Genomic DNA, 24,534 nt, shown 5'->3' with positions numbered 1-24,534 from the left:
CAAGAGCACAATAAGCATCATGGAAGAGTTATTAACCAGCATAAACAACCTCACAATCCAGTGCTAACATTGCTTTAAGTACTTCCCACTTTCCATTGTAGATCTCCCAACATTAGTGTGTTCCAGTGAACCTTTTTATTTTTAACCTTTTTTAGTTTGCTTTCTAGTAGGCTTCCCTTATGAATTATGAATCCTAGATGTTTTCATACTTCTGCTTTATAAACATATTGGGATTATTGCTAAAGATTAGCTTCAGAATAGCTACTGACTACATTGTGTTATTTGCTGAGTAAGCAAGCAATCCTGCAGTACCCCGAGAAATGTGTATTATTTTTGTATCTTCCACTTCGTTTTTCTTCTACTGTTTTCCCAACTAAGATTTGGGAATTGAAATTAATATTAATTAAAATTTGGGCCTTTTATGTAAGGCTCACTGGTTTCTAAAAAAGAAGAAAAAATCCCTGTCTATACTTCCCTATCCAGCAGGTCTGCACCAATAACTAATAATTGTTGGGTTAATTGATGAGGTCAATCCAAATCACGTGGATTTGACACCGGAGATAAATTTACTTGTGGGTTTATTAAATATCAACAGAAAGTACAGGAAAGTCTATACATTTATATACTCTCAAGCAGGATACCCATTGGGGACTGCGAGGCATACTTAAGCAATTGAACAGCGGATTCCTTTGTGTAATTCCTGATATGGTCCCATTCTCAACAGAGTGGTTCAGGTCCATTTGCTATATTTAACATTTTTGTTTGATTTAAATTGCAGTTCAGCAACATCTTTTGGGATGTCCAGGTAGGAAAGATTGAAGCAATGTGTTGGGGCCTGATTTCAATGCATGTTCAACTTGGAGAGTGCACTAAAATGAAATGCATGCTCCTTTGCTGTGTTTGTTTCCTTCTTTTGTTATGCTACACAGTAAACTAGTAAAAGAGATAATTTAAAGAAATTGAATTATTTTACTTGTGCTGTGGCAAGAGTTTGTGTGGTTTGCGAAGACGAGGAACATCCTGTGGAACTTTTAAGGCTAATATCGTAGCTCTCTTGAGATTAATGCAGCTTAAGTTATCGTGTTGTAAGTTAAGAAATCATTATTAAGAGACCGGATGCTTATCTGAAATTCTACTGCACTGTTGATTGAGGTAATGTAGAAGGACAGAATCACTAGAATCTCAAAGTAACATCAACATTGATGGGATATGTCTGGTACTAAATTGATCACTCGAATTGTAGGTTCATTTTTGATTCATAGCTGCTTGATTTTAATGTGATAATTTAGATGATTCTTGAAACACTGCAGGTTGCTCACAGTAGAACCCTGCAGTGCCCAGATTGATGTACAATATTCTCCTTATTTACTTGGCAGGTAAGAGTGAATTGACTTTTTTTTATTGTAATGACATGCTAACTGTTCAGAAAAATATTGGTAGGCCAGAATATTATACAGTCAGTTAAAACTGGCAAGAGTAGTGGAGGCCTTTTGTACATTATTGGGAAGATTCAATCTTGGTCTTTCTCGAATGTAGGCTCTTCAGTGATGGCAGAAGTTGCTTATTCTCAGAATATTGTAGTAAATTCCCAACTATTTGGAGCTAATATACTTCACATAATCTAATGAAACCAAACCCCCTCCACAAATTTGAAACTTTGGGATTGCTTACCTCTAAGAAAGCAAATGGCATGTTGGCCTTCATAGCAAGGGGATTTGAGTACAGGGGCAGGGAGGTGTTGCTACAGTTGTACAGGGCATTGGTGAGGCCACACCTGGAGTATTGTGTACAGTTTTGGTCTCCTAACCTGAGGAAGGACATTCTTGCTATTGAGGGAGTGCAGCGAAGGTTCACCAGACTGATTCCCGGGATGGCGGGACTGACCTATCAAGAAAGACTGGATCAACTGGGCTTGTATTCACTGGAGTTCAGAAGAATGAGAGGGGACCTCATAGAAACATATAAAATTCTGACGGGGTTAGACAGGTTAGATGCAGGAAGAATGTTCCCAATGTTGGGGAAGTCCAGAACCAGGGGTTACAGTCTAAGGATAAGGGGTAAGCCATTTAGGACCGAGATGCGGAGGAACTTCTTCACCCAGAGAGTGGTGAACCTGTGGAATTCTCTACCACAGAAAGTTGTTGAGGCCAATTCACTAAATATATTCAAAAAGGAGTTAGATGAGGTCCTTACTGCTAGGGGGATCAAGGGGTATGGCGAGAAAGCAGGAATGGGGTACTGAAGTTGAATGTTCAGCCATGAACTCATTGAATGGCGGTGCAGGCTAGAAGGGCCGAATGGCCTACTCCTGCACCTATTTTCTATGTTTCTATGTTTCTAATTCGATTGTCCCAGCTGGGACTCTGGGCTAGCCTGGGCTATCAACTTCTCCATAATATTTGGTAAAGTTCACATGTGATTGCCTAACATGTCAGAGAGCCTTTTGTGCCGCCTTCTTTCTCAAATATGAATGCTGTTTCATCTGAAAGCACTCCACATAATGGCCCAGATGGCACTTGAGATCATTTAAGGATACAAACGGAGTTGAAACTGAGGTTCAAGTAAAAATACCGAATATACTAAATGATTGCTTCCTGAAAGCATTCACTAAAAAGAGCATAGTGGTTATGCCATCCATCATAGCAGGTGCTACAACTAAACAGTGACTTGCATGACACTTGCATGATTGTTCTAGAGTGGTTTAAAGGCTCAAAACCAAAGAATCATCAGGGATGGATGGTGCTAAGTGAGACTAGTGTAATTCTACAAAGTACTGGTAGTCAGTCTTCCCCCTAATTTTGGGGGGGAGCACGCCTCTTTAACGAGCTGCACGGCGCATTCAAAGTTTCGCTATGCGTGAAATCTCACATTGGAAAACCAGTCCTGGGCTGCGGGAAGTGGCAGACAGCTGCGCAGCTTAAAGGAAATTTTGCTGGTAGCTTTCATGAGGTAGTGAATGGATTGGAAACAAGAGAATGTGAACACTCTTTTCAAGAAAGGGGATTAAAAAACTTGGATAACTGCACATTCATTAGTCTTGCATTAATTAATAACTGGTAAAATAATAGAATTGATCATTAGGAGCAAATAACCTAGAAAGTATCTTTGTCGCTAAGCTTGAGACCATTTGGTCAGCCCTCTCTGCTGTTTCTTCCCTTCCCTTTGCCCACTAAGGAAACCTCCCCCTTCCCAAGGCTCTTCACTGCCCTAGCCCTGATCCTGTATCCTTCACTAGTTGTTCTCCTAACTTCCCCCCCATACCCTCCTTGAGCTTATCTTGTCCATGAAATCCACCTCCCATTTCCTTGGCTCCATTCCCATTAAATTATTGACCACCCATTGGCCATGATTTCGCCACAAGCAGCGATATCGATGCGGCCGGGATTGGTGGTGTGTGGTAAGCTCGCTCCTAACTCAAGTCTGCTCTCTGTCCCAAGTCTTCCAATGATTGAGCTTGTTAAGCTCACCCTGCGGGCTTCCCGGCCAATTAAAGGAAGCCGGTCTGATGAGGTCATTTGATGACGCATCATCAGCCGGTTTCCTTCAAGGGACCATGTCCACAATGATTTTGGCAGTTCTTCTGCCAGTGTTTTGCAGCATTGCAAACACGGAGAAGCACTGCACAGAGGTGCACGGCTGCACCCAGGCTCTCCCATGACTCCCTCCAGATGCTTATGGAGGGAGTCACAATACGCAGGGAGGGTCTCTTACCTTTGCATGGGCGGAAGGGACCTCCCCAGGATACCTACGCAGCCTGGTTGCACATTGCACAGGAGGACACAGCAGGGATGTCGTCAGGAGGACCAGGCTGCAGTGGCGCAAACCTTTCAAAGATCTCAGTGGATCATGAAACGTTACTGCAAAGCCACACTCAACCTCATCCTGCTGTACGACTCATCACATCACCATCACTCTGCCTTCCCTATCCTACTCCTGCACATCCTTACTCACACCAACTTATGTTGCACCTCCACCCATCCCTCTCTCTATATTATCACTTCTCCTCTCACTAGCCACCCCTCACACTCACTCTCATCCTTGTCCAATAATACCAACTTACAACACACAAGGGTAGGCACTTGGGTCCTTTAGCCAATGTTTATGTGAAGTTTATGTTGATGTGCTGTCAAACATTGAAATCTTTATTTTCAGCACTTTGCATTCTTGGATAGATTTATGGGCACCTTTGGAAATGGCTTCATGAGTTGTAGTGAATTGTGAGACATAAGGATATCTGCACAATGGTGATGAGTGTGAAAGGAATGGCTTGGGCATTGTAGGGATGCTTTATGGAGCTGGTGTGGGGTGGTGCCAACCTGGCACATCATGTGGCAGCCAGGGTGTAGAGCATCAAGTGAAGTAAATATGGCCATGGGAAGGCCATCCCTGGCGTCCCGGGCAGTAATCTGGTCGGGTGTTGATGTCCTGTGCAGCATCAGGTGATTGCGGAGAAGGTTGGTGGTGATGCTGGTATGTTTAGTGATGTTGGTGTTGGGGCTGATCGTGTTGGGATTCTGAGGACTAAGGTGAGATTTTTTTCAAGGGCACCGATGCTGCTGGAATAGATGGCAGCTGAAGTTGAGATGACAGAAGCGATCTGTCAATGGTGAGAGAGGTTACTCCAAGGAGGTGACACTGGGTAGAGAGTTCAATGCAAATACTTCCAAAGTGCATACAGCTCAAATGTTTCTTCCAAATCATGAAGGCTTCAGCTTCTGGTATTGGAAAGTGAACAGCTGTGAAATGGTAGCTTTTATACCACTTCTGCAGCTGTCAACTAACCAAAGTGATGGAGAGTCACTGAGAACCCGACTCCACTTAACTGGCGTGAAACTCGAGGGATGGCAAACCCGTCAAAAGGTTGGTAAAATTTTAAGTGCCTGCTTTGAAGCCTCTTAACTAGCATTCAATTACCTTTTAACGATCTTAATTAATTGGCCTGCCGCCTGCTGTCGGGTCTGCAATCCACACGCAGTCCTGACAGTTCAGAAACTCACAGTGGTGGGTTTAGTGTGGGATACCGACTGTCAATCGGGGCCATTTTGATAGCGGGCACTCACAGGGCTGGAAAGATTCCGGCCATTGTCCCTTCCTGGCCTACATGGTAGCTGACATTGTAAATTATTCTGTAAAGTTCAGTTCATGCTGTTTGCATCCTATCAGCAAGTCCCGCTCACCCTTTACTCCTGTCCTTGTTGAGATAATTGGCTCAATTTTAAATGAAGTGTTGAAGCATTATCATTCTTCCAGGCCTTGACCTTCTATCTCTATAACCTTCTCTAGCCCCACAACCACCGCCCCTCCCCCGGAGTCTCTAAACCTCCAACTTTCCTCTTGTTTTTCCTCCTTTCACCCCACTATTGGCAGTCGTGCTTTGAGCTGTCGAGGCCCCAAGGTCTGGAATTTCCTCCCTAAACACCTCCACCTCCCTCTCCTCCAAGAGCCTCGTAAAACCCCTCTTTGTAACCAAGCCTCTCCTAACATCTCCTCCGTTGTCTGGGCATACATTTCTGACTGATTATGCTGCTGGAAAGAGCCTTGGGATATTTTTCTATGTTAAAGGTATTATATAAATGCACGTATTGTTGTTGTAAATGGCACTGCTTCCAGGGCTTAAATCATGCTATTGTTCCTCAGTGACTACAGTTGAGTGCAGTATTCAAGGCCTGCCCAGGGTACTGTACAGCTTCAACATGACTGCCTCAGACTTGTACTCTATTGATCTGGCATTCTGCTTGTTTTGTTGATTACTGTTCTGCAATGACTGGACGTTGCCAGTGTTGAATCTATCCAGCGGTGTGTTCCATCAGCCAGCTGCCCAAAGGGTTGTGGGGGAAATCCGCCCCTTGGAATTCCTCTATCCAGAGTGTTCTATGCACTAATTTAAACCACATGATTTCTTTTATAATTTATCCCTCTGGGAACTCTGATTAATGGATACTACTGCAGGCTTACAGTTTCTTTGTAAAAGTTCCTCCCTGTGATATCATTTAAAAAAAATAATGGAACAATGTCATATTGGGTAGGAATATGCAACCTCAACTTGTACATTTACCCATAATTGTTAGTAGGAACAAGAAGTCATGCTGACCACGAGGAACCAGGGAAGAGAATGTAGAGTGTTCCAACCAGAAGAATGAGAAACAACAGAGGAACCTATTTACTAGTTGCACAGAAATAAACATGGTGATTATCTCCCGAGACTGTAGGAAGAAGGGCAGTTTTGGCATTTTGTGATTGAGTTAGGAAGACAAGCAAATCTGCCCAGCATTCTCTGCTGAATCAGCCACCATCCTAACACACAATTTTCTTCCAGCGGGAAAATAACAGGTCCATTTAAAATTCAGCTGTAATCCTCATTATTTATTGCCTTACCTACCAAAGGTAAACCAGTTAACTTGTGCAGATAACTTTCTTTCCCATTTCCCTTCAATCTGGTTTCCGCACCTGCCACAGTACCGAAACGGCTCTCATCAAAGTCACAAATGACATCCTTTGTGACTGTGACAAAGGTAAACTATCCCTCCTCGTCCTTCTTGACCTGTCTGCAGTCTTTGACACAGTTGACCACTCCATCCTCCTCTAACACCTCTCCACCAATGTCCAGCTAGATGGGTTTAGGGAGGGGGTTCCAGAGCTTGGGTCCTAGGCAGCTGAAGGCACGGCCACCAATAGTTGAGCGATTATAATCAGGGATACTGAGGGCAAAATTTGAGGAGCGCAGACATCTCGGGGAGGGTTGTGAGACCAAAGGAGATTACAGAGAGATAGGGAGGGAAGAGGCCATGGAGAAATTTGTAAACAAGGATGAGAATTTGAAATTGAGACGTTGCTCACCCACATTGGCTCCCGATTAAGCGGGACTTCATGCGAATTAGGACATGGGCTGCCGAGTTTTGGATGACTTCAAATATACATAGGAGGCCAGCCAGGAGTGCGTTGGAGTAGTCAAGTCTAGAGATAACAAAGGCATGGATGAGGTTTCAGCAGCAGGTGAGCTGAGGCAGGGGCGGAGATGGGCAATGTTACGGAGGTGGAAATAGGCGGTTTGTGTGGCCAGAAGTTCATTGTAGGGTCAAATATTAATCCTAGGTTGCGAACAATCTGGTTCAGCCTCAGACAGATGCTCAGGAGAAGGATGGAGTTGGTGGCTAGTGAACGGAGTTTGTGGCGGGGACCAAAGATAATGGCTTCGGTCTTCCCAATATTTAATTGGAGAAAATTTCTGCTCATCCAGTACTTGATGTTGGACAAGCAGTCTGACAATTTACAGACTAGAGGGGTCTAGAGAAGTGGTGGTGAGGTAGAGCTGGGTGTCGTCAGCGTACACATGGAAACTGACGCATGTTTTCAGATTATGTCGCCAAGGAGCAGCATACAGATGAGAAATAGGAGGAGGTCAAGAATAGATCATTGGGGGACACCAGAGGCAACGATGCGGGAATGGGAAGAGAAGCCATTGCAGGTGATTTTCTGGTTACGATTAGATAGATAAGAATGGAACCCCTCTGCCTCTCTACCTCCCTTTCCTCCTTTAAGACGCTCCTTAAAACCTACCTCTTTGACCAAGCATTTGGTCATCTGCTGTAATTTTTTCTTATGTGTCAAATGTATTTGTTTTGTCTTAAAACACTCCTGTGAAGCACCTTGTTGCAAGTTGTTGCTGTTGCGACCAGATGGTTAATAGACAACAATGGTGTCAACAGGAGGTACGCAGCAGAAACATCAATTATTTACATCAGCTTTACATGAGCTTGTAAAACAATTTTCAATATTACAAAGTATATCCCTGAGAACAAAAAACAAGATGCCTGCCACTGAGTACTGTCAATGGATTGAACCATTATTCCCATGAAAGTTAAGTTTCCACAGTAGCAAACAGTGCTGAACATGCATCAATGCTGGACAAAAGACATTGCTAAAAAGAACAAAACAACACACTGATGTGCCAGAGGCCAAAGACTAAATGTGCAGGAAAAAAGGTTGCCACATTATGAAGCTTGGATCTGATACCATCTATCATTCCGGTGAGTGCTGCAGTTTTTGTAAGTCCATGTTCTGTTATTATGTATAGTATCAAGTATTACCTTTCCAGAATATGCAATCCCATAATATTTGCAAGTCTTTTCATATACATGTAGATTATTTTGGTCCAGAATCTATTGTTTTATATAAGTTTAACATTATTCCTACAAATTCTTCACAGTTACGGAAAACTTCTGTCCTTGTACCTTCACAGATGATTCTTCCACATCTGTATCCTCGGTGTCACAACATTGTTTTTCACTGAAACAAAGGAGAGCGTATTTGCCAGTTTGAAGAACCTAGCATGGCTGAGGAAGGCACTGAGACCAAAGAGGTGTAAAAAACATTCTCCATCATGCAGCTTGGTAACAGAAGACGATCTCCCATGTGGAAATATCTTTCATGGGGACAACTCGTAAAAGGGCACACATCTGTCAGTATGTACACTTAATGGGCCCAAGTTTCCACATGATTCGCGCCTGATTTTTAGGAGCAACTGGTGGAGAACGGACTATCTTAGAAATCGCAATTCTCCACATTTTTTTTTCTGCAGTTCTAGTCAGGTAGAACAGTTCTAGTTGAGAACAGAATTTTTTCTTCAAAAGGGGGCGTGTTCGGCCACTGACGCCTGATTTCAAAGTTTCCACAGTGAAAATGTACTCCAAACTAAAGTAGAATGGAGCCAGTGAAGATTTTTGTAGAACTGAAAAAACCTGTTCTACACATTAAAAAATCAGGCGCAGGTTACAAATTAGGCGTCCAGAACGAGGTGGGGGCGAGGGGGGGGAAGGGAAGTCATTAAATTCGACAATAAATCCTTATTTATACTTCTACAAATATTATACAAATAATTCCAACCTGAATAAACATTTATAAGCCAAGAAAAGATTAAATAAATCATCTTCCTACCTGTGTGAAAGTGCTTCAGCCAGGGAGAATTCTGCAGCCGTTCGTGCTGCTGAGCGGGAGGGGGGAGAGAGAGAGAGAGAGGTGGGGGGGAGGGAGAGAGGGGGGGGAGGGAGAGGGGGGGAGGGAGGGAGAGGGGGGGAGGGAGAGAGGGGGGTGGAGGAAGAGGGGGGGAGGGAGAGAGAGGGGTGGAGGGAGAGGGGTGGAGGGAGAGGGGGGAGGGAGAGAGGGGGGTGGAGGGAGGGGGAGGGAGGGAGGGAGGGAGGGAGAGAGAGGGGGAGGGAGGGAGGGAGAGAGGGGGAGGGAGGGAGGGAGAGAGGGGGAGGGAGGGAGAGAGAGGGGGAGGGAGGAAGAGAGAGGGGGAGGGAGAGAGGGTGTCGGGTCGGGGGGAGCGGGTGTCTGGTCGGGGGGGGAGCGGGTCTTGGGTCGGTGCGGGGGGGGGGAACGGATGTCGGGGCGGGGGGGGAGCGGGTGTCGGGTCTCGGGGCAGGGGGGGAGCGGATGTCGGGGGTCGGGGCGGGGGGGGGGGGAAGCGAGTGTCGGGTCTGGTCGGGCGGGGAGCAGGAGCTGGCCGTGGGAGGAGCCTCATTCACGCAGCCCCAGTGAGGCCATTGGGCCAGGGCTAGGGGCTGCGTGCTTCGGGCCCCTCCCACACAGTTCGGCGCCTGGAGCTACTGCACTTGCGTGCCGACTGTAGCGCGCATGTGCAGAGGTCCCGGCACTGTTTTCAGCGCCGGGACCTGGCTCCGCCCCCCCACAGCTCGTGCTGGCTGCGCCGAGGGCCAGAGGATCTGTAAGTAGGTGGAGAATACCGAGGATTTTTTTAGGCGCGAAAAACGGGCGCCCAGCTCGGAGAGGCGCCCGTTTTTTTTCTTGTGGAAACTTGGGCCCATAGTCCCATTATCTTTTCCACTATAATTCCAACCTATCGATGAGAGAGAACTTAAACCTATATTTTGCACATGATGACTGTGCAATGCGGGTTCAGTCAATCGGGGGACTTGTAGGGTTGTTCTGGATGGATGAATTAAGATGGGCTGCAACAATTTTATGATTGTGTGCCATCAGTGCATAGCAAATAGTTTGCAAATTGTGGGGGCCTAGTCTGAGCATGTTGTTTCCATAAGGTCTCCTCTTTGCTATGATAGAATGTCATCTTTCAGACTCCATTACAGTTGGCAGAAGACCATACCGAAGGAACTGTTGGTGCATTCTTAGTTGGCACTGTGAGTAATCTGGCACTCTATCTTGAGAGTAACCTTGTGAAGGTACCGCCACTGAGGATTGCCCCGCTCCCCCCCCCCCCCCCCCCAAAGCTCCTAAATCAGAAATATCTAAAACCTATACAAAACAAAATGCAATGGTATTCTCGTGAAAATCAAAATTTAGTGCAATGATTTATCTTTCTCAAAATTATTATCATACAGTTGCATATATAGTTCATCTTTACAACTGTTTCATTGATTTATTTGGTAGTGCCTTACTCCATTCAAATACTTCTTGTAAATATTCCTATGTGTTTTAAGGTTAAAAGTTATATTAATTCAGCTTCATTTAGTTTGTAATAGATTTAATCATTTTTTTACCCACTGTCAAATTTTCTGTTATTTTTGGAATAAAAATGTTACATCGAGCACTCTGTCCCATTTTGGCGTTGATGTTCTTCATGTTTTGTATTAATTGCAGATGACTCACTGTGTCCATGCAACCTGCTGTGTGGTCATTGAAGTGTTTCTCAAATATTTTGTCTTGTAATTTGCATTGTGCTACTTCACAAATCTTTCTAATAAAAGTTTGTGTGACCATCGAGCCATAAAATGCATCGTTCATATTGAGATGCTAGTTATATAGTATTCCTACTTTTCTGGTCACCCAATTGTACAAAATCTTTCTCCCTAGTTTCCCTAGCTACTTTTATGACATATCTGGTTAGATGTGGAAGCATCTAGAAATGTTGGGTAGTGATGGTGTGCAGCAAATGCCCCGGGTGTAATTCATTGCACTTGTATATTCAAGATAGAGATCGATAGATTTTTGAATATTAAGGAATTTCAAGGGATATGGGGATAGTGCAGGAAAGTGTTGAGGTAGAAGATCAGCCATGATCTTATTGAATGGCAGAGCAGGCTCCAGGGGAAATATGGCCTACTCTTGCTCCTTGTTCTTATGTTCTTATATTGATTGGTTCTTTATGAATACCTTTTTCTCATCTAAATTATACGGCATATTAAGCCTTAAAGCAATCTCCATCCTCATCACTTTATATGATGCGATTTAAATGCAAGAAAACAACAAAGTGGCAGATTCTCAAGCAAACCTATTTAATGCATAAAGCCTTTTACTTTCAAATTAAACATTTGGTTGCTTCTAAGGAGCCTACTTCAGCAGGCCAAGTCCCAGGACCACTTTATGCCTACAATATCTGGGTGAGGTACACCCTGAGGGCAGAAACTTACATGAAGTCAGAAGATTCAATTTGGGATCCATTTTAAATCAGGAAACTATTTAAAGAGACCCACACATGCCAGCAGCACAGCCTTATTTTTAGGGCCAAATCGTCTGACTGAAAATCAGAAGTACTGCAGATCAATTTTAACAACCCACGTCTGCCACAAACAAAGCTCCATGGAGCCTCAGAAAATTGGATCTATTTGGAATAATGGTAACAAAGAATCTATGAAACTGCCTTGCTGCTGTGCTAAAACAGCTCCTAGCTATGGTCTTTGAGAAAGCTCAGATGTAATTTGGGTGTAAAAACCCTCTCTATGCCTCAATAGTTTACAGATTAAGTAGAAAGAGAGACAATTGCCAACAACATGGAGCAAATTTGTTCTTTTACAAACGGCCCTTCATCTGAAAAGACGTTAGATTTAGAATTGAGAGTGTATCTATAGTGATTTATTAGTTACAGTTAAAGTTTACATAATACCTTCAGGCATATTTCCAGTGCTATTTCTGTATTTGTACAGTTACAGTAAATGGTTTGAAGCAACTCTCAAGTCTGTTGTACTTGTATTTTTTTAAGTTTATATTTAGCTGGCTCATTGCTTTCTTTGTGTCCTGTTTTTCCATCCCTGTGATTGGACCTGATCAGAAACTCAACTGGCCTAGCCACATAAATGCCGTGGCACTTTTTGGGTTCTGCAGGACTGGCAAACAGGGAACGTTGCTCCTGACTCCCCAAAGCCTTTCCACCACCTGCAAGGCACAAGTCAGGAGTGTGATGGAATACTCTCCACTTGCCTGGATGGGTGCAGCTGCAACAACACTCAAAAAGCTCGACACCATCCAGGACAAAACAGCCCGCTCGAACCGCAGCCCATCCACCACATTAAACATTCACTTCCTCTGGTTGTATAAACCAGTATGTATAATCTACAAGATGCACTGCAGCAACTCGCCAAGGCTGCTTCAACAGCACCTCCCAAACCCGGACTGAACAAAAAACCTTCAGCCCTTGTGATAGCCCATTTATCCCCTTCCTCTGCTGAGGGAAGTGACTTTTTCCCATCCCTTGTTGAACTGAGAAGGTGATGGTGGGCTTTCTTCTTAAACTGCTGTAGTTTTTGTGATGATGGTGTTGGGTAGCGAATTCCAGGATATTGACCCAGTGATATTCGGGTACAGTTGCATAGGTGCTGCTGCCCTCTAATTTGTCACCCAGATTTACATTCTTTGTGCATCCATTGGGACAGTCGGGCTGATTTTAACTGGCTGAAATCGGTGCTAAGGGACCAATAATGGTCTCAAATTGGGGTCGATAGACTTACCACCCCGTTAAAGGGGCCTTTCCATGAATGGCTGGAATATGTCTTGAGTTTCAGGCGGTAGGCTTCTTGATTATGCAAATCGGGATCCTTTGCCATAGTTAGGGCACCAATTGCAATTTTACGATACAGATGACGGAATGTGCGTGCTGGTTGCTTTAACCATGTATCCTGGCTTTGCATGGCCTGAACAGCGGTCCTTAAAGGGACTGCTTCTGGTCATTCTAAAAGCAGCCACAAAACTATTTCAACTTCATATTTTTGTGGAGCCAGAAGGAGTTCTGCCCCTGCCCTCCAGGACCTACTTGCTGGCTGGCTAGAAGCAAGCTGCTTCGGGATGCTAATTTGGTGCCCGCAGCTTTCCGGTTCCATTAAATGAAGCCCGGGGCTTAAAATGGCTCCATCCTCTTCGCTCCCAGAATGGCTGGCTGTCTGGCACACTCCACTGGTCGGCTGCCTCGGAAGTTAAAATCTACCCGAGTGAGTGAAAGGATGCAGAGAGAGAGGGAGCTGAGGGGGACTGAAGATGTGTCTGGGTGTGGTGTGGCTGCTTTGGGAGGAAAGAGGGAGAGTTTAGAGCTTCAGAGCAAATAGGGAAACAAAAATTAGCTGTTATCAGCCAGATATTTGCCCGAATTTGGCCTATAATGGAGGGAGAGGAGGAGGCGCCACAGCACGCTGTAGAGACTAATGCTGGAGAGAGTAGTGAGCTGGGAGAGGAGCACATCGGAGGGCGCAAAGGAACGAGGAGGTTCTCGGACGAGACAAATGCCTCCCTCCTGCAGGAGGTTGAGTCACATTGGGATGATTTGACCCACGGAGGGCGTGGGAAGCCCACCCCAAAGGCCTACCAGAAGATATGGGCCGAGATAGCAGAGGTGGTCTCGTCGGCGACTAACAAGGTGCATGAGGGCAACCAATGCCGCAAACGATGGAATGACCTTGTGGGATCCGCAAGAGTAAGTATTACATTGATTTACATGTACTTATGTATTTATAGAATTTGATTTGTAACAGTCATGAGCGACTTATCAGCAGATGTGAGGTCTTTCACTTTTACTGGGAATGTTGTAGTCAGAGCCCGCGGTCATCATGCACGTCTTTAGGTAAAGAATGATAATTATCATAATAATCATGATCACACCTGTCGGTTATCTGTTGTATCAGTCTCTGTGACAGTACCTATCAATGATGTCACACAATGATCTCATGCCATGTCATCCTGTCACCTTTTACAGAAGAAGCTATCGACGATGAGGTCCATGCAGAGGCGAATGGGTGGGGGGGGGCCACCAGTCCCCAGCGACATCACTGAGATGGAGGAGCGGGTGTTCGCACTCGTGGGGAAGCACCCCGGACTGACATGCAAGCATCTGCAGACTCTGAAGTGAAGCGACGTGAGTAAAGTTTACACCATTATGCGATGTAAAGTCAATAGATGCCACACCCACTCAAATCCGAACAATCATATATGATAGATGATTTCTACAATTGTCCTATCAATAATGCTGGCCGAATGAAAATCACTGCAATGCAAATGTGTTGATGGTCATGAAATGTGATGCCTGCGATGATTTTGAGAGCGGTGGTGCTTTTGTTGTGCATATGCTGTGTGTAGCGCTGGACTCACCTTGTGACCATAGCACCCCCTTCTCCTCTAATAACCTCATTTGTGTTTTGCAGCTCAGCCAGCAGCGCGGCCCCTGGCAAGACCACACAGGCCAGAAGGTGGAGGCGTGGGGCCCGACTCTCCGGACGATCCTACATCAACTGAGGAGCTCCGATTCTCACCCGTCAATCCGCTGGGTCTGTTCTCTACGGATGAGAGCGCGGACTTCGAGGAACCTGCATCGCCATGCTCCAGAAGCCATTCCACCACAAGGCCATCTAGTGCTCCTCCGGTCATTCCCGCCTCCACTCCGGAGGTACCGGCCCCAAGGACCTCGCCACAGGGCACCCCATTTGTCCCCAGGACGGTGCCGAACCCGCGGAGGTTTCATGGACGCGGCAGGTCTGGTCCATTAGAGCGGGGAGCTGGTACTGTTGTCCAGGAGGACTGTAGACATTGGTGACCAGTTCCTCGATGCATTGGGGGGGCATATCCCGACAGCTGACCACCATGACTATGTTCTGCGGATGGCGGAGGCCCTGGAGGCGATAGCCAGGAACACTGCTGGCACAGGCCTCCCAGTGGTCCAGGAGCGCGGCACTCTACCGCTAGGTTCCGCACCACCACTGCGAACGATAGATAAGAGGCAGGACCAAGATTTGCTTCTGCATCCGAGAATGTTCCCACCTCGGCACCCCCCGCTTCCGTACCCATGCAAGCACCGCATCTGCCTTCTTCCCCCTGCAATGAGGCACCGCCTGAGGAGCTCCTCAGCCAGGCGGCGTGGAGGGGAAGGGGTAAAGGTGGGGAGAAGAAGGGGAGAGGGCAAGGAAAGTGAGTTGTATGTCCTGATGGCTTTGTTATATCTCCATCTGGGTGTATGCAATTTTTGTAATGTATGAGGGGAGGGGGCCACCCTCCTGCTTTGCCTTTGTATTCTGTATTGCTGGACATATTGACCATTTGATTGATGTCAGTGGTGGAAAAAGTGGGGTGTGGGCGGGGGTGGGGTGTTTTTGCCCGTGATACTTATGATTTCAGACCAATGTTGGTCTAATTTTTTTTTAATTGAATATAACCTTGTTGTGCATTGTCTCAGATAGCTGGAGCGTTACACACTGGTGATTCCTTAAGTTGTATTTAACCCTTTCATTTTAACATCGATCAACGTAAACTTTCACTGTCACCGAGGTGATGGCCACCATTGATGTCGGAGCTGCACACACAGCAGTGTGTCAGCGTCACTCACAGCAACGTTCTTTCAGGCAAATCGTTCCGATATCAGCTCCTCACGTAAGAGTCTTGCAGCTATGTAGCCACCACGGGCCCTTTCCTGCGGTCTGGAGCAGGATGTGGGCATGGTTGCATAGTTAGCCTGATTGCCTGGCCCTAGCTCAGCGTCCTTCCTCGTCCTCCTCTTCCTCTCTCTCCTGAGGTGGAGCATCAGTCCCTTCTGGCAATTCTTGGCCCCTCTGATAGCCAGGTTGTGCAGCATGGAGCACACGACCATGAATTTACTTACTTGCTCAGGGTTGTATTGTAGCTCCCCTCCTGAGTGCTCCAGGCATCTAAAGCGCTGCTTAAGCACAGTTACTGTTTTCTGGACCATATTGCGTGTGTCTCTGTGGCTCTGGTTGTATCATTTTTTGGCCTCGCAGGGTGTCACGCAGGGGGGATCATCAGCTCGGTAGCTAGGCCATATCGATTGTCACCAAGCATCCAGCATTGTCCTTGTGGCTGACTCTTAAACATGTCAGAGACAGCGCTCTCATACAGGATGTGAACCTCATCGAAGCTGCCCGGACATTTGGCATTCACTGCCATTATGATCTGGTTGTAGTCAACAACTAGTTGGACCTTAAGGGAGTGAAATCCTTTTCTGTTACGAAAAAGCTCTGGGTCCTGAGAAGGTGCCCGCATGGCGATGTGAGTACACTGTATTGCTCCCTGCACCCTGGGGAATTTAGCAATGCAGTAGAATGCTCCAGCCCTGTCAGTCTGAGCCTCCATGGTCATGGGGAAGCTGATAAATTCCATCCTTCACGCGTACAGGGCCTCCGTGACCTGTCTAATGCAGTGATGGGTGGCATAGTGAGACAGAGGGGAAATCTCGACCATGGAGGCCTGAAAAGAACCGGATGCGTAGAAAGACAGTGCCGCGGTGACTTTGACCTCGACCGACACTGATGTCCTGATGGCAGGCTGCATATGTGGCCTGATGAGCTCACACATTTCATTGATCACCACCTTGTGGAAGCGCAGTCTCCGAAGACAGGTGTGCTCGGGCACGTCGAGGTAAGACCACTTTTCCCTGTAAGTGCAGGGTGTGTATGGTCTGGACCTCCTCCTCACTCTGGCACTTCTTAACTTGGGCACATAATGATGTGCATCAGACATTGAGCCATTTGCAGTCTGCAGCATCTGCGTATTAATCGATGCAGGCTGAGAAATGGCTGGGCCCATTGCAATGAAAGTATAATAGCGATTGATCAGAAGCAATAATTTCCTCACTAAAATACACCTACAGTAAACCTCCAATAGTCCAGAGTCTGAAAATATGTCTGTTGAGATGGTCACTTCACCTGAGAAGAATTCCAGAGTCAATCCAAACTCCCCCGAAGTTGAAGCAGCCTTTTGAATGAAGCGACCTGCGATTTAAAAAATGGCGCCCACACCACTGTGATTCGTTCAGAACAGTTCCACTTTTTCTGAGCAGTGTTTTGGGCGAGCGATATTGTGGGCGAGATGTGTGCGAGGTGGTGAAAGTGAAGCTGGGCGATCTCCTGGGTGTTAGTTACAACAAAAAAAAGTGGGCGGTCGGTATTATTGAATCTCGGCGTTAATTACGTGCGGAAACTAACGCTGGGCGATATTATGGGCGTTGATTTCGCCCATTCTGATGATTCCGCCCCAAAAAAGTGGGCGGGCGGTATTTTTTCCCGGCATTACGCACATTGGGAAAATAACGCTTGCCGATAAGTGTCCGAAAAATGGGTGTCAGTTTCCATTTTGTGGCTAAATGGGCAGCATCTGGGTGTTATACATCATTTCAGCGGTAAAATGGACGTTAAGTGGGCATTATGCATGCAAAAAAAGTGGAAAACCTAGCCCCATGGATTCCATCATAGGGGCATTTCTCCTTGGGAAAAGTCAATTGAACTTCCGGATAGGAACTTAATATTGGGATTATATGTAGATTTAGAAAAGATACCTACAGCTTTCTGTCAATTTGTGTAAAATCTATTCATTTTTCGATTGCATCTGCATAGTGTTCTATAACTATCTGGTATAAAATTAATATCTCTCTCGAAGTATTCATCAGTAAATCTGAAACTTTGAGTAGTTTTAGCTGTATTGGGCTTACTCAAATGACACCAACAATCAAAGCAATTCCTCATGTAGAATAACTGGTTAATTCGTTAAACATTTTATGAATGGAAATCTCTCTTTTCTGCTCAACCCAAAGAAATGTTATCAGAAATATTTTTTTGCTAGTGTTCGTTTTGTTGACTCTTTGCTAGGGTTCAGTTCCCTACTATTCGCGAATGGTGATCGTTGGCAGGCTGTTTAACAATGGAGGGCATCAGAGCCAAGCCTGATCCTGCCATCGCCCGATGTCCACACCTGCTGACTTCCAGTCAGGGTTGCTGGGTAGCAATTGGGAGTAGGAAGCCATATTTTGTTTTCCTCTAACCAATGCCAGAGACTAATTATTCAGTCTATTGCCCCGGCTGAGAAAAAATAGGTTTTGAAATACTTGGTTAGAGGGGGGCAGATTGAATCCAGTTTATTTACTCATGCCACTAGCTACTAATTTAGGAAACTGATTAGCAATCTGCTTTCTAAGTAGCCAGTGTGCAACAGATTTTTTTTATGTCCCTTGAGCAATAAGCCTATTTCCATTTATAACATTACCACTTGCATTGCACTGCAGCATGGCATCATCCAGCTTTCAGAGACAGCTGAGTATGTTTGAATGCCAGGCCTGGACAGCAGCTGGCACCATGCCCGAACTCACCAGTGATGCTGTTTTTATTTATTACGCCGTGCATTTCTTCCAAACACGCGACCGCAGAAGATGTTCTTTTTGAAGTGCCTTCTGAAGTGTTACCTAATGCAAGAGCAAATTAAATTGTTGAATGTTGACTCTCGTCAATGTCCACAAGACATTAGTATTCAAATATTGAGGCTCACTTAAATTCATTACCTACAGCTTAGTTACTCAGCAGGGTTTTCTTTAAAGGGATACTGTCACTTTATTCTGTCTTCACAAAGTGTTGTTGAACTAGCAAAACATTGTGTTAGAAATAGTGGCACTGCGCACTGGGACTCTGCCCATGATGTGCCATGTGAATTCTTGGTGGCAAATTACTGCATAGTGAACTCCTGAACTTCTCTGTTGTCATTGTAGGAAGGTGCAAAGCAGAAGTTTAGGAGGGAGAGGTACCTCATAACTTCTGTTGCACACCTGCTTGCAGCTGGTTTTAAATGGGCACAGCCAGTACCCTGGGTGCAGCTTGCCCTTTTGGCCAGAGACAGTGAATGAAAGAACAAGGAAGACATGAAAGTGAAAAGCTGGTTATGTTTGAAAAATAAATGTCACAACACTGGTATGTGTAGCTGCCCTCTATAGCCCTGGCTGGCTCTGAATTTAAAGGTCATGGGCTTTCAGACGTGAATTACCGTTAAATTCATGTGCTTTGAAACTAAATTTTGCAGCACAAAAAACTACTTTGTGATAATTAATTGCGTTTCAGTTTAAATCAAAATGTTAAATGGTGCCCTTAACCCCTAATATTATTTGGAATTTTTTTTCAACAGTAAGGGGCAAGGACCTATACTGCAGGATCCCACCAGTGTTGAAAAGAGTAGGACAGAAGACAATGCATGGCAAATGTAGATGACCTCCAGCATGGGTTTTAAAAGCCAGACGATTGTGGTTTGAAGGGGAGATTAAGGGAGGCAGGCAGTGCCACAGTGTTGACGACAGAGTGATTTTAAAAATCACCCAAAATGGTCGATGGTGCGTCTACTTTTCCCGCTGTAATCTTCAACAACAGACAAGTTATTTTCTACCCCTTCCCCCAGAAATGTTACATGCCATGTTTTTGCGGACTCCAGCGGTCCCTTTAAGGACCACAGGTTAATCTACTCCCCACCTGGTACAAATGGGCGGAGCATGTGGGGTGCACCCTCTGCCTATTTGTACTTGGAACCAACGTAGAACCCTGCTTTGCATGTGGAATCATTCAATCATGGAAATTTACAGCACGGAAGGAGACCATTTCGGGCACATCATGTCCACGCCGGCCAACAAAAAGCTATCCAGCGTAATCCCACTTTCCAGCTCTTGGTCCGTAGCCCTGTAGGTTATCCAAGTACTTTTTAAATGTGGTGATGGCAATGAGTTCCAGATATCCACCATCCTCTCGGTGAAGAAATTTCCCTTCAAATCTCCTCTAAACTGTCTACCAATTACTTTAAATCTATGCGCCCTGGTTGTTAACTCCTCTGCTAAGGGAAATAGGTACGACCTAGGCCCCTCATAATTTTATACACTTCAATAAGGTCTCCCCTCAGCCTCCTCTGTTCCAAAGAAAATAAACACAATGTTGGGGTAAAAAGAAGGCTCTTCTTCAAGGTGGATTCCCTGAAATAAGGAATCGACACCTGCCCTTATAATGACCATGGAATCAAACAAACAAAACCTTGGATTCACTTTTACGATCTTTATTCAAGCATATGCAGGGGAAGCCTCACAGTCTTAGTCGCCTAAGAAAGGATCTTCCCCGAGTAATGATTCTACACACAGTTATACATTTTCCGAGGCGTGCGGCCCTCATGCAAAGCCTTCTACGGCCACCGGTTGGCCTACAGTTTATCAGCGGAGCTACATTGATCTGTTAACCCTTATCTGTTCAGTTCATGAGGAGCTGACCTCAGTCTATTGTAATTTGTTGTTCTGCAGTTTTAACCTTGTTCTTCAGTTTTAAGCTTGTTCTGCAGTTTTTAAAGATCAGCATACAAGCATGAGCTATGCCCTTTAACCTGATTTTGTACCATACCCTTATTTTCTTTTTTAAATATACTTTTTACCCCCTTACACACAGGCAGTGCCCCACCCGTTCAGGGTGCTGGTCAGAAGTACTGGGCGCTCATTTCCAGGCCCTCTAATAATTGAAACATACGGGCCTTGGGTGGCCAGGGAACGCCCGCTGTTTCCCTGCCATTTTCATCTGTAAACAATGAAGACATCAGTTGAAATCACTCCCCACGTGATGAGTCCTGATTTCAACATAGTAAAGATTCAGGAAGGAAAAAAGTGTTGGATGGCATACTTTCACCTTAGGAGGGACAAGAGAGAAAATAGGAGCATTGATGACAGTAGCATTAATAAAACAGAGACAAAAAGATATGTGCATAAATTTAACTTTGTGTAATGGGGCTGCAATTCAGTAATTCACAGCCGTGGATGTAGAAACATAGAAAATAGGTGCAGGAGCAGGCCATTCAGCCCTTCTAGCCTGCACCGCCATTCAATGAGTTCATGGCTGAACATGAAACTTCAGTACCCCCTTCCTGCTTTCTCGCCATAACCCTTGATCCCCCGAGTAGTAAGGACTTCATCTAACTCCCTTTTGAATATATTTAGTGAATTGGCCTCAACTACTTTCCGTGGCAGAGAACCCCACAGGTTCACCACTCTCTGGGCGAAGAAGTTTCTCCTCATCTCGGTCCCAAATGGCCCACCCCTTACCCTCAGACTGTGACCCCTGGTTCTGGACTTCCCCAACATTGTGTGCTGAGTTGTGTTATAAATTCAGTGTAGTCTGAATTTGACCATTTATTTGTGAATATCCCAGTGAACCCAAATGTGAACTATAGTGGCTATGGAGGCAGCCAACTGAGTTTCAACTGGGAATAAAGAAAACCCGAGAGATGCAACAAAGCAATTCTAACAGAACGAGAGCTCCTACAGTCTGCTCTTCCCCCAAATCAGGTGGAGTGGTTACCAATGTTTCTGTTAAACTGGGCGGCTGCACAATAGTCTGGAGATCCTGCTTTTTAAATAGAAAGAACAGTGCAACCCATTAAAGGGGCCGTACACCAAAAAGAATTTAGCGGGAACATTGGTGGCTACAGGCGTGTGTTGGAGCTCGCCCTTCCTTGCCGTCCTCTGTGCCGTCGGTGTCCTCTCCCGCACCATGCTGATAGTTCTTATCCAATGGTGGCTCGATATGTTGGCCCTGAATTTGCGGTAGGAGGCTTCCTGCGGGGAAATGCCTCCGATCTGCAAATAAAATGTCCACGTCCTTGGTGTTCCGGGAGGTATGGAGACTCGTGGTCCTAGGCCTCTCGGGGTATGCATGGATAGAGGCCCACGTATCTCCGGGGCACGTGCAGTTCACAAGCGCCCCGGGATCACATGGGCTAGCCGAAGAGAATCCCCATTCATGCTTACGATGATTCCGTATTGACAGATCGCAAGTTCCGGATTTTGGTGCATGTGCAGTGCATACCTAAACCTGGAACCTGCGCGGCCCTTGTCTCTGTTGCAGAGCAAAGTTATGCAGCATATAGTAAACTGCAATCCTATTCTTTCTGGGCTATATTGGAGGAAGCCACCAGACCCGTTCGAACAGCAGAATTGTTGTTAGAGGACTCCAATGGTTTGCTCGATGAGGGCTCTACTTTGGCCATGGATTTGATTGCAGCTGCCGAGTTTGGCTTCCTGAGAGGAATCACGAGCCACGTGTGTATGGGATAGCTCTTCTCAAGCAGCCAACTTCTCAGGAAGGAAAACAGGCACAGACCTGCATGATCGCACACCAGTTGCACAGTGATAGAAACATAGAAACATAGAAAATAGATGCAGGAGTAGGCCATTCGGCCCTTCTAGCCTGCACCGCCATTCAATGAGTTCATGGCTGAACATTCAACTTCAGTACCCCATTCCTGCTTTCTCGCCATACCCCTTGATCCCCCTAGCAGTAAGGACCTCATCTAACTCCTTTTTGAATATATTTAGTGAATTGGCCTCAACAACTTTCTGTGGTAGAGAATTCCACAGGTTCACCACTCTCTGGGTGAAGAAATTCCTCCGCATCTCGGTCCTAAATGGCTTACCCCTTATCCTTAGACTGTGACCCTGGTTCTGGACTTCCCCAACATTGGGAACATTCTTCCTGCATCTAACCTGTCTAACCCCGTCAGAATTTTATATGTTTCTATGAGGTCCCCTCTCATTCTTCTGAACTCCAGTGAATACAAGCCCAGTTGATCCAGTCTTTCTTGATAGGTCAGTCCCGCCATCCCGGGAATCAGTCTGGTGAACCTTCGCTGCACTCCCTCAATAGCAAGAATGTCCTTCCTCAGGTTAGGAGACCAAAACTGTACACAATACTCCAGGTGTGGCCTCACCAATGCCCTGTACAACTGTAGCAACACCTCCCTGCCCCTGTACTCAAATCCCCTTGCTATGAAGGCCAACATGCCATTTGCTTTCTTAACCGCCTGCTGCACCTGCATGCCAACCTTCAATGACTGATGTACCATGACACCCAGGTCTCTTTGCACCTCCCCTTTTCCTAATCTGTCACCATTCAGATAATAGTCTGTCTCTCTGTTTTTACCACCAAAGTGGATAACCTCACATTTATCCACATTATACTTCATCTGCCATGCATTTGCCCACTCACCTGAAGCCCTTGTGATTCATGAAGGCAGTGGAGTCGAATGAAAGAATCCGCAGGGTAACATGGGTGCAGTCAGTGACGCCCTGGACTTGGGGGAAACCTGCAACTGGTGCGAACCCCAGAGCATTATTCTGCTGTTTCCTGGTGAACATGGGGAAAGTGATAAAAATGTTAGGAGTCGCAAACATGGCATTAGTCATCTGTTTAATGCAAGCATGAACTGTAGACAGTCTGATGTTACTGATAGCCCCTGTGATAGCCTGGAAGAAGCCTTACGCAAATAAGTTATGGACCACAGTAACCTTGACTACACGAGGCAGTTGGTTGCAGCTTTTATTGCAACTCTGACTTCCACAGAGAAGTGAAGCTTCCTTATTCACTGCTCCTCAGAGAACTGCAGGTATGTTGTCCTGTGCCTAAACACGTCGTTGGAAGGGTAAGGATGCTGACTACATTCTGCCTTCTGTTTGCTCTTCCAATTCCTTCCTCCTGCTGCTGCCGGTGTGGAATTTCCAGAAGAATCCCCATGAAGAATAATGAGTATTGCCAGAAGCCCTTTAAGAACTTAGAACATTCTACAGCCACTACAAGCATTTTAAAATGGCCTAAGTAGTGAGATGAAAATCACCCAAATTATACGTCATCTTTAAGATTGATTTGAAAAAGATGGAATTCCTTTGATCAATTATTCATTTATAATACCAACATTTATTAAAGAGCTATATTTGTATTAATCAGATGTCATCTATGCTTTGAAAGTACTTATAGCTTCAACTGCTATAAGTTTTCTATTGATCCAAACCATCTTTCTTAGGACTTGCCTTTTACACATCAGCCTGTAAGTGGCCCAAGTGCTCTTTCTCCAGCATCCCAAATCACTACCGATTATCAGATTTTCACAAAATTGAGTACATGTTTGCAGAGAAGATGTGTCTATTTTGTTAAATGCTGCAGTAAGTGGACATTACTTCAACTTAGTGTAGAGGTAAACATTCCGCACCATCTTCAGATAGCCCAAACAGTGGAAATCAATCCACACTGTCTAAGAGACATGTCTTGACTGTGCTGCCAAAATATTTGTCCTTGGCTTGACTTCAACACAAATGGTTTTGCCAGACAGGTATGGAGACTGCATGACATTGGGCCCTTTTTGGTATGCTCACAAAGCTAAGTTTTTACTTATTTTTTCCAACTTTATCCACCCCACCACAAGTATAGAAGCTAAAAGGCTATGTAACTTTCTTCTTCTGGTCGCTGATGCTCATATTAGCAACCGGAGCTAAATATAATGGTTAATATTGAGAAATATAAAATAAAGCAAATTGGTGCTTAAAATAGTAAATATTTATGCACATATTATGCATACTATTATAAATCCAGTATTTTAAATGCAACTCAGTATTAAAAGTGACATATTTTGAGGATTTTTTGTGACTTCTTGAAAGTGAAATAATGAAGCTTGCCAGAGTCGAATGCCAGCTACGTTTCTAATGAGGAGCTAATGAGACATTTGACTCTTTGAAATGCTAAT

The 24,534-nt window shown here is 45.3% G+C and overlaps 1 protein-coding gene across 2 annotated transcripts in view; it reads left to right on the top strand.

Annotated features, from left to right (window-relative positions):
* Positions 1 to 24,534, top strand: part of sacs (sacsin molecular chaperone) — a 205,859-nt gene that overhangs the window by 166,212 nt on the left and 15,113 nt on the right. The window contains exon 10 of one of the 2 annotated variants that reach the window (XM_070892203.1): positions 779 to 805. The exons of the other annotated variant lie outside the window; for it this stretch is intronic. Within the exon in view, the coding sequence (XP_070748304.1) occupies positions 779 to 805 (27 nt within the window). The remainder of the gene's footprint in view (positions 1 to 778; positions 806 to 24,534) is intronic. 2 annotated transcript variants of the gene reach the window in all.

The sequence above is a fragment of the Pristiophorus japonicus genome, chromosome 10 (genome assembly GCF_044704955.1).
Source record: "Pristiophorus japonicus isolate sPriJap1 chromosome 10, sPriJap1.hap1, whole genome shotgun sequence".
Taxonomy (NCBI): domain Eukaryota; kingdom Metazoa; phylum Chordata; class Chondrichthyes; family Pristiophoridae; genus Pristiophorus; species Pristiophorus japonicus.
The sequence above is the reverse complement of the archived record's forward strand: the minus strand, read 5'-3'. Positions and strand labels throughout refer to the sequence as shown.